Source organism: Sinocyclocheilus anshuiensis, unplaced genomic scaffold (genome assembly GCF_001515605.1).
Source record: "Sinocyclocheilus anshuiensis isolate Anshui unplaced genomic scaffold, SAMN03320099.WGS_v1.1 scaffold640, whole genome shotgun sequence".
NCBI lineage: Eukaryota > Metazoa > Chordata > Actinopteri > Cypriniformes > Cyprinidae > Sinocyclocheilus > Sinocyclocheilus anshuiensis.
This window is the reverse complement of record NW_015554127.1, coordinates 1,095,348-1,106,660: the sequence shown is the minus strand read 5'-3', so window position 1 is coordinate 1,106,660 and position 11,313 is coordinate 1,095,348. Positions and strand designations below refer to the sequence as shown.

At 41.9% G+C, this 11,313-nt stretch overlaps 1 protein-coding gene across 1 annotated transcript in view; it reads right to left on the bottom strand.

Annotated features, from left to right (window-relative positions):
• The window catches only part of LOC107670182 (teneurin-2-like), a 613,574-nt gene that overhangs the window by 205,398 nt on the left and 396,863 nt on the right, over positions 1-11,313 (bottom strand). The window contains exons 9-10 of the mRNA XM_016462702.1: positions 6,931-6,987; positions 6,555-6,587 (exon numbers count right to left, since the gene is read on the bottom strand). Of these exons, the coding sequence (XP_016318188.1) occupies positions 6,555-6,587; positions 6,931-6,987 (90 nt within the window). The remainder of the gene's footprint in view (positions 1-6,554; positions 6,588-6,930; positions 6,988-11,313) is intronic.

Sequence of the window (11,313 nt, the reverse complement as noted above, 5' to 3'; positions counted from 1 at the left end):
GAAGCGGATATCGTCCTCTTTTGGAAGACCAAAGTAGTTTCGCTTTCACAACGAAGCACAAAGCGTCTTCACGACATGGCTGCAGCAACAACAATACTACAGAGAGAATAAAAGTTACGCCTTCTTTCTTTGCATGAACATTTGGGCGGCGTTATGCAAATCTTCCCACATCGTGACGTAGATATGTGGGGGCGTGTTAGAACGAGCCGTTTTAGGTAGGCGTGGCTGACTCTTAACTTTTATAAAGAATATCTCTTTGGATTTGAGACTTTAGTCTTTGCAACTTTACAGATCTTCTTTATGCACCAAGAGCTTGTAACACTCCAAAGAGAAAGGAAAAATTGAAATCGCATCATATGACCCCTTTAAGCGGAATTTAACTGTGCAGTCTGTGGGGCAAACAAATGTGTCGAGGGATATAAATGAATGGCAGGAGAGAGGTTTAAGCAGGACTTGAAGAGGCTAAAGATCTCAGACATCCAACCCCAACACTTTCCTGGAAAACGGCAGGAGGTTCGCGTCAGTTTGGTCACCTTGAGAGGAAGAAGGGGGGAGGGCTGGCGGCTATCTGGGAGATTTCAGACACACTGCTGGGGCTCTGATAAACCAGTAAAGATGATGAGTGTTAAGAGACGCTCTGCGGGATGGAGACTCCTGCTCACCCTACTAATAGGCATATCTGCAAGCCTGCCAGTAAGTCTGAGCATCACACATGCAGTTATGCCCACCTGCCAAGCCCTCCAAGGGGCCACACTGAGCTGATGGTGGTTGGCCTGCAGCACACCGGGGTGGGCGTCCCATAATGCCTCTGGGCTGGGAGGAAGATCTTTAAGCAGACGTGGACTGAATAATAATTGAGCCATGTAACTTCTGAGAGTTTCTGGACACCAAAATCTCATTGCCTGATCTGGCAAACCGATCAGATTCTTCTGGCAGGTTGAGATGAATATGATGTGAGGCTTTACATAGACACGCTGGAGACAATTCTGGAATCAGTACCAACTTATAAGACCGCACACAAAAAAACAACAACTCAGCTGTGAGAAAAACAAAGCAATGTTGTGCCAGAGGGGGAAGTAAACATTAATTTATACCATCTATCACCACAACTAGAAATATACTCCATCTTTATGCTGCACCGTGGGCGAAATTTGCACAAGGCCTATTTTCTTAACCTTTTATGCTGTCTGGCTCTCTCCAAGTCCACATCTCTTATTCTTTCTCTCTATCTCCTGCAGTGTTGTCAAAATGACCAGACCGGAGCACTGTGACCATTACACCCTGATACTCTCGTTAATTAACTAACCCGAAGATTTTGGCAAAACAAACAGAATCTGGCCATCGGCTTCACTGCAAGAATCTGAAAATGCACGTGATGGAGGGATATTCAAGGGAAGGAAGAATGCTGAGAGTAGGTGTGAAAGAAATGGCAACTTGAAATGCCAAAGCCAAGAATAAAATCCTACTATTATCACAAGTCAAATCAGCTATATGGTACAGCGTGAAAACATTATGCCTCAATATTAGCATATGTTAGCCATGATACAGCATAACCCCTAACGATGTAATGACAGCTGAAAGCTGTCTGAAGCTGTTACCTGGGATTACTGATAGCCAGATGGCTTTATCGCTGTAATTAATTAGCACTGTGACTGCTGAGCAATCCTTCAGGGTGTAGAAGGACAGCAGAAACCAGACTTGGCCTCAGACGACACCACCCACGGACCATTCATGGAGCGTCTGATGCATATTGCATTTAAAAATGGCAAGAGCTGACTAAAATCACCTATTCAGATCAGACTGGCTGCTACTCAACTGTTGAAAGTCGGGGTATGCAGATTTGATCTGTCCACCAGGTTGTGTGGGAGAGGGTGAAATGGTTTGTGTAAAATAAATAGATAGGAATAAAAAAAAAATGCTATTTTGATAATAAAACTACTTGTTACAACATTTACAAACATTCATGAATTGCAAGGTGTTCAAGTCTCATCAAATTACCTAAAAACTTTCAATCATAAATATTCCAAATACAAATATTCTGCAGTAGATTCAAAAAGGAAATATTAAAATAATAAGAAAAAGAATAATCACCTCGTTAATGGCCAAATAATATATCATATAATATTCGGTTAAGGTTCATGGCATCAAATCTTTATAAGATGTTGAAGACTTTTTGTGTAGTTTACCATAATTTGCTAGCCTAGTGTCCCATCACCACCAAGACTTTTAACTACATGTCAACCATAGATTACTATTCCATTGTCTTATCATTGCGTCCACTTGCAATAGCTATAGTATTTACCATCCCCTACCTCAAGAAAATTGCACAAAAAAAAAAAGTTAACAGGAGAAAAGAACTCAGATGCATTAAAGGGCCCAAGGCTAAACAAGTACTCACTATTGTCGTTTGCCACCTTACAATCAAAATGCAATACACAAATTAAGCTGTCACTGCAAAACCATTTAGAACGGAGGACCGGGAGATGTGGGCCCTTCACGTCCCCTGATGGAAAACAGCAACGGCACATTCTGCCGAGAAGGTAATTGTTTTAATAATTATACAATGCTCATGATAAATGGACTGAAAATCCTGTTTTTGCCAAACATTGAAACTAATTGGTTACAGAGTCTGTTAAAGAGTAATGATTAATAGAGTTCATAATGGATGGGGGGAAAAGTCCTACACTTTCCTGGAGACACAATCTGCCACAATGGAGGAAAAGACTGACAACACAGAAACAAGCAAATCAATCAGACCCAGTAAGCAGCACTGATTGCATGGGGTCTTGTCTTCTGTTCTTCTAAGTCCTGATCGACCATCAAGGGCATTACGAGCGGATCTCCGAGTGTGCGTGTGTGCTGCATGTCAATTTCCCTCTTCTTTTTTCTTAATACCACTAACAGAGAGAGAAGAAATGCTATTTCTAATGCTATTTCAAATCCTCTGATTTGCAACTCCACATGGCAGCCAATAAGCTTTGTATTTACAAGGTCACCTCTGAACTGCTCCTTTCCATTTTGGTGGCACAATGATTGTTTGTGACTGATGAAATCTCACCTCTTCCTCATATGAATCTGCATGGCACTGTCTGATGGCTCTTTTATTTTCCTTATCATACAATGTCTGCATTTTATATTTGAATTTAGATGTCGAGTTCGAGGAAGGGGTTGATTCATTATCCACAGGAGAATGTCAGTTCCCCTTCAGGAACTCGAGCTGCATCGAAAATGTAACCCCCGTGCACGCCACTGGCTACGGGAATGCCTCTGTGTGACCGCGTACAGAAGCACGTGAGAAATCAGTCCAACAGAATAGCAAAATGTCACAGGCGGGTGACATACAGACCAGGAAGTATAAAAGCGCATCCGGTGAAAACAGCGTCAGCTTCTGCTCTTCAGCAAGCGCTCTGTGTTGTGTCTGTGAAAAACATAGTCTGTTTGAAGTGTGTGTGTTGTGCCAGTGCACAAATTCCGTTCATAGATATGACGAGTGACAAGCAGCATTTCAGTTCATGTGTTCCTCCTTGCCAGCGTTTCATTATGGGTGGGGATACACATGATCTGTGCATTGTTTGTTTGGGATCGGATCATGAGGGTGCTGATTGTGCACATTTTGAGCAGCTGCCGCTGCGAACGCTCCACTCCCATGTGGCACTTTTTGAGGAAAGTGATCGAACTCGCGGTCCTCGCAGTTCTGGTCCTGCTTTTGCTGAGTCACAGCGGCGATTGAGATTGTGGGGATCGCAAATGGATCTGGCAGAGTGGTTGGAGATGGGCATGGCCTTTCCTCTGCCTTCACCTGTTAGATCCACTGCTCCCTCTCTGGGTTCGGAAGCCCGCACTGTGTATTCTTCCCCCGGAGGGAAGGCACTATGCTTTGTCTCACTTCCTCTGAGGAGGTTGATGTGGCAAGCAAGGAACAAAGTGAGACTGAGGACTCGTCACCTCAGTCTGTTCAGTATGAGGAGCTGCTGGAGGTGGTGACTCACGCTGTTGATAGGCTAAAGATAGAGTGGCCAGCTTAGCAGCAGGATGTTTGTCCTAAAAGTAAACTGGATGAGCATTTCCTGACTCCAAGTCACCTCCTCCACACCGGAGCCTTTCCTTCTTCCCTGATCTTCACACTGAGGTGTCTAGATCATGGGAAAGGCTGTATTCAGCTTGTCTTTTCAGCCCCAATGTATCAATGTACTCCAACATTTTGGGGCTGAAAGACAACGGCAATGGGATGATGCCATGGGTTGAACAGATGCTGGTCAGCTATCTGTCCTCGGAAGCAGCATTATCCCTGAAGGATTAGGCCAGACACTCACTGTAAAATAGTTTCAGAGACTAGTGGGTCTGATGGCAGCTGCGTCCAATGCCATTACTTTTGGCCTGCTGTACATGAGACCCTTGCAGTGGTGGCTCAGGACCAAAGGGTTTACCCCGAGGGGCAACACATTTTACTTGATCAAGGTCACGCGGCAATGCCTTTGTGCCTTAGCCATGTGGAAGAAGCCTTGGTTCCTGTCTCAAGGTCCAGGCGTGGCCAAGGCTTTGTCTGTACGCATTTCCCCTGATTGCTCTTCTTCCAGGATGGGATCTCTCTATTGTTAGTATGCTTCTCGGACCTTGTACCCCTTCTCGACGGCTCCCCTTGGGTGATTCCCATCAGGTGGGACCTTCTAACTCAAGAGGGCGGCAGGATCGTTCATCTCCACCTGGAGTTATGGAAACTATGAGTGTGGCCTATGGAAACTATGGGTCGGGGCACATCTCATAGATTCTGGCCCTCAACTGAGGTTGTTGAGAACATCCTTCACTCCAGTGCTCCCTCCACGAGGAAACTGTACGCCTTGAAGTGGAAGCTTTTTACTTTATGGTGTGGAGATCATCAGCTGGACCCAGTTAATTGCCCGGTTGGTTCAGTGCTGGAGTTCCTGCAAGAACGATTCTCTGCAGGGTTGACTTCTTCCACCCTAAAGGTATACGTGGCGGCCATATCTGCTTACCACGTCTTTTTGGAGAGTTTATCATTAGGAAGAAACCCGCTCATAACCAGTTTCCTCCATGGTGCTTTGAGGCTGAGGCCTGCTCTACGCACTAAAGTCCCGGCATGGGATCTGGCCTTGGTCTTGGAGGGGCTTAGTAAGGCTCGCTTTGAATCTCTACAGGAGGTTTCTGAGAAGTTTTTAACATTTAAGACAGTGTTTCCTCTTGCCATTTCCTTTCTTAAGAGGGTTGGTGATCTACAGGCCCTTTCAGAGGCCCCATCATGTCTGGATTTGCACCTGGGATAGTCAAAGGTTTTTTGCACCCGAGGCCTGTTTATGCGCCAAAGATGCCTACTCAGATTCCGCGGCCGGTAATGCTTCAGGCATTCTGTCCTCCTCCCTTCTGGGAGCCAGACCAGGAGAAGCTTAATTTAGTGTGCGAGCACTGGACACGCACGTCCACAGAGCTGCCCTGTGGAGAAAGTCTGAGCAAATTTTTGTTTGCTTTGGTCCGCCCAAGAGAGGTCTTCAGGCGACCAAACAGACATTAAGCAGATGGATAGTTGAGGATATCTCCCTCGCCTACAAGTCCTCTGACCTCCCGTCACCTTTGGGGGTCAGGGCCCACTCTACTAGGAGTATGGCGGCCTCAAAGGCCCTCTTATCTGGTGTCTATATGCACAACATTTGTGAGGCTGCGGGTTGGTCTACCCCGCTCACTTTTGTCAGGTTTTATATCCTAGATTTGGGAACTACTCTAGGCTTTAGAGACTGTGACTTTAGACTTTAGAGACTGTGCATGCAGTCTTCACACTAGACAGTCATTTTTCAGTATGGCGGAGTTGGTATTCTCGCTCCCATAGCATTTCCGACGCAGCTTGAGTTCCTGAAGGGGAACGTCCCTAGGTTACATATGTAACCATGGTTCCCTGAAGAGAACGAGATGCTCCGTCGCCTGCCATACTTCCTGCATCCCTGTAAGCACTTGCTTCAACCTATCAGAAGCTGACGCCGTTTTCGTTTTTATAGCTTCCTGGACTCTACGTCACCTGTCTGTGATGTTTTGCTATTCTATTGGACTGATTTCACACGTGCTTCAGTATGCGGTCACGCAGAGGAATTCCCATAGCGTTTCCGACAAAGCGTCTCGTTCCCTTTGGGGAACCATGGTTCTGCGAGTTTATTCTGATGATCAGAGAGATGATTAGTCACGTTAATACACATCAGCAGGCTGTTCTGGGATCACGGAGACTATCTCAGAGTGAGAGAAAGCCAAATAGAATGCGGTCTGCTTTCACTGCATAATTGGCCACAAATGAAAACTTTAAAATTCAATAAGAAAGCATTTCCGATGAATCCATGCTTTAAGACAATGCAAATAAGGCTTGGATCTAAAGGCAAAAAGCGTCTGTGGGGAAATCTTCTTCAAATACAGGAAACCAAATTAAAAAATGGCAATGTTAAGTGGTGAAATAGTGTCCCGTGATGCAAAGAAATCTACTGCTTTTGAATACTAACAACCACATCAAACTTATCTCACACTAATTTCACCAACAGCTAGTTTAGTTCAGCATGTACCTTTCTGAAGTCCAGGGAAGAGTGCCCTGATCCCTTTTTTGTTGCATCCGTGGAAAGCAAGTTGAGAAATATTAAATAAAATGGTTAGAAATTCAATATTGCTAGTGGCAAGGCCAATGATGAACAAATAACAGAGGACATTGTCTCATATGATGGCCGGAAACCTCTGATAGGTGGGCAGTTAACTTGGGCACAATAAACAGGAGCAGGTGGATCAGGTTAATAGAGGCTACACAGGAAATGACCGTCTATTTTACAAGCACACGGACTGAAACGCACAAATACATAAAACATAACAAAATATATTGCTTGAGGATCAGGAAATTGAATTCAATTTGGACATATTCACAGGGATTGAGGTTCAATGGCAACTTACTGAATGGAATATCTCCAAAGGGGTCATCGAATTCATCAAAATCATCATCAAGGTATGCTTCAGAGGCATCATGGGAAAAAGGGAAAACAATGGACAACAAGATAAACGTAAAAGAAAACAAACATTATGCATAGAAAAAAGAATGCACAAACACACAATGCATTAAAGCACTGAGGCGTAAAGCACTATCCAGGTAAGTGGATTTCTATAGCTGCATCACATGTTTTAAACAGTATCATTTCTCACAAACGTACAGGATGTGACTACAGTATACGCCACAGGCCTGCATGTTGTTGTGCTCTCCTGTGGTCTCACCTCGGTAAAAAGATTAGAATGATTTCAGCAGCAGTGACAAGTTTCAGAGTCTGACAAGTTTCTCTCCCTTTCTAATTTGCATCTGCCGCGGAGCCTCTCTCGCTTCCTGCCACATATTGATAATAGGAGCGGCAGGGCCTTGTTGCATCTCACTATTAGTTGTGTTATTTCCAGCAGATGAGAACATTACTCAAGGCACATCTTGTTATGCAGGCGGTGGGGGCCGAGACCCTGCTGAAGCTGTATTATTAATGGAGTTGAGCGTTTGAGGTGGCCTCGACTCTGACTGTGGCATCCATGCAAACCCTAGACTGAACAAAGCTAATAATTGAACCAAAACCATTCTTGGATCAACCTCTCAATTTATTGCAGTCAATGTCATCACCCGGCTCATGACGCAACCCAGCAGTGACAGAGAATCTACTTTGAAATTGTTACCCATTTCAGGGGAAATAAATAAATACAAAAACAAACAAACGAATGAATGAATGAATAATAGCACACACCGAGTGCCGATATATGATATACCAATCACAAATAATACAACCAGTTAGGCAGACAAATATGTAAATAAGCAAAAAAAAAAAAACAATATCCCAAATACATTGTGTATGGAGCCACATTCCTACGCTACGACTTCAAGATCTGTCGTTGCTAGTTCTAAATATGTTAAGTTTGGTTCCTGAATGATTCAGCATTTTTGAACGAATTACTTGAATGAATGATTGATTCAATGACTCATTCATAATATTTTTCTTTCTTAAATGAATCAGAGATTTTTAACAAATATTTTAAATAAATGTTCAATGACAGTTCAAATAGTCACTTCGCCATCTAATGACATAACATAAAGAAAGAAGCACTGATTGATTGATAAATAAATAAAATTAAGAGATGAACAGCAGCATAATGGAAAATGTCTCATTGAATTGGTAAGGTTTTTTTTAAATGAAATGACTGAAATTGGTTTAAAATGATCCAATTAAAAATAATGTCAGTATTAGTAGTATGTTAGTATTATTGTTACTTTTATTACTTTTTAGTTATACCCCAATACTGCAGCTCAGAATGGTAAAGTAATTTTGCAGATGAAGGCGAAGGGTCAGGCGAAGGGTCATTCAAGAAGAAACAGTGAAGAAATTAGAGGAGAATATGAAAGAGAGGTCTGGATGGGTAGAAAAGAAAGGGAGGATGTCCCTTTTAATGCATGATATGAAAAGGGAAGATGGGTTGGCTGTGCGAGTAAGCAAACAGCTCTTGGTTAGTTGTGCACAGAGAAAAGAAAAGTGGAGGTTCCCTCTAAGGAGGAATAGACAGCCCCCCTTCACAAGAAACAATTAGAGCACCCATACCTCCATTCATCTATGTCACCCCAACAGAACAATAGCTACCATCACTGTACAGTAGGCAAAGAAAGGACTGAAAACATACATAGAGCTTCAGTTATCAGGGTATTTATATCTAGCATATACAGGCCCAGCTCAATGCATATATCAATCTTATCTTCACTATTACCTCATCACTAATAATCATTTCAATAAGTATAGCTCTTTTCATTGCATTAGGCAATCTCAGAGAAGAGAAGTAGATAAGAGTACTTAAAATGGGTTAAAACATTATGATTATGGCTGCAAACAGGCAGATTCTATAAAGGCAATGGGTTTTAGTGCTGTGGAAGCAGGGGGTAGTTTTAAAATAAAGCTGTTTATCATCAGCATAGCTGTGAAACATTATGCTTCTTTTGTTTATGATCTCAATTAGTGAGAGCATGTAGTTGAGGAACAGAATGGTGCCAAGAACTGACCCCTGTGGGACACCATAGGTAATATTGAGATCTTTGATCTGGCCTTCATGTGGCCAAGCGTAAATAGTTTTATGCAGTGAGAGAGATACATGAAGAACCAATCCAGAAGATTACCTAAATACATCAACCTCAGCACCACCTACTGAAGACAGACAGTATATATTTTGACAGAAAGACAACAGTCTAGGGGAAAATGACTTATAAAAGAAAATGAAATGAAATTAGCCACAGTTAGGCTGACTGACAGATTACAGTGGAGGTCGTGGCAAAGCAACAACAGGCCTGCTACTCCTGCTTTAGCAGGAGAATATCAGGAGAGTGATGCATTACATTACCTCTTTCATCACCAGGGAATGGCTATGATACGCACTTAACCTACTGACCTGGCAAAAACATAAATAAAAATAGCACTACTATATACTTTCACTGAACTGCCCATTAAGCAAATGTGTAAATGAAGGTTGTAACAATAAATAAATACTCAGGGGGCACTGCAGTGAGAGGATTTCAATGGCCAAATCCATGTGCAACCCCTTGTCCTATCTCTCTCTCTCCATCTGACATTTTCAGACTTCATTAAGTGTTAAACTCTGGCTTGCTAAATGAGCCTGCCTGCATCAGCACTGTGCTGAGCAGAGTATGATAAGTCATTATTGGTGAGCAAGTTCTCAATTAGATGCATGTTGTTGTAGTCAGCATGTTTTGAAAAAAAGTTGGGTAATATTTTACTACTGTTATGGCTCCCATGGAGACACCCATAAGGGGCAACAGAGCAAATCACAGCACAGGATGCAGAAGCTTTCGAGATCTGTATGGCTTAGAGAGTAATAATTGGAATTTGTAATGGGTGTTGAATATGCTGAGATGAAGAGTGCAGTGGCTACTTAGAGGATAGAGTCCCATTCACCCAGTGTTGTTGTCATCGTGGGCAACATTGACAGAGAAGAACTAATATTGTATGCCACTGATCAGCATTGGGAAGTAACTAACAGCAGCAATACTAGTAAATTAACTAATTTTTTTTCAGCAGTGAGACAGTAGTTTACAGCAACAAGCTTCTTTTTGCTTAGGACAGGGATTCCTAAACTTTTTTGTAAGCCAAACCCACTCAACCTAAAATATTTACTTTAAGTGCTTCCTGAGATATTAAGTAAAAATTTCGATAATTTAACATTTTTACATGTTTAGGGTTCTCTGGCAGCAGTTAATGGTCTGCAATATTATGCTATTTAAGCATTTTATTTTTAAATTATTTATTATAATTTTAGATTTTGGGGATCTATTAGTTGTCCATTAACTCACAAAACACCTTTCAGTTCACGAACCCCAGTTTAGGAAACTATGGCTGTGTAGAAGGCAAACAATGCTACATTGTTTTTTTGTTTTTTTAAGATAACAGCTTCGTGGCTTTGTAAGCTGATACAAGAATCAAACATTCTATGTCTAAGCTGTGCAGAGTTTGGATTCATTATAGTGAATCATTTCTTTCAGACAGCTGTAAATGAACCAGTTTAAAATTCACAGAGGCCCTGAGTATCTTTGTAGTTAAATGCTGCAGTGCCCCAAAAATTGTGTTGAGTATTTCTCTGGTTTTATTTAGCATAAATGTATCCGTGTTTACATTAATCCAATTTAATACTGAGATAAAGAATAGATAAAAACCAGATTAAGCTCATTGTTTTTGCTCCTGATAAATATGCCTGAATGAATGATCAATCTGATATACCGTATATTTAAACATTTATTACATCATTACATCATTTAAATAGCTTAAATTTAATTAAATACTTTTTTTTTAATTAGATAGTAGTGCAGCCAGCCACTTTTTCTTTGTTTTGACGAACTATGCTATACTGTATTACGAGTAATAATAAATTGATCAAAATAAATAAATCAGTTTCCCAAAATTGCCACTGATAACTTACCCAGGTTAGAGACAGCTGATCCAAAAGTTACTGATAAGAAAAAAGAAAGAAAAAACTTCAAATCATTTTTAAGGTTACTTCCACATTGCTTTTGTCTCTGAAGAAAAGTTGTCTTTTTTTATTGTCTTTTTCCACCCACAAGCTGCCGTCAACATGGCTATGGAGTGACCTTGATGAGCGCAAGCTCCTGGGTTCACAAACCATCACGATATGCACATTTATTAGAAACAGGATGGTGAAATGATGAAGGTGAGGGTGCGGCCCACTGCTCCAGTAGAGGACATGGATGAATGAGAGTCCTGTTCTCACTAAGCACTACACCACTGAGAGCAGAAATCA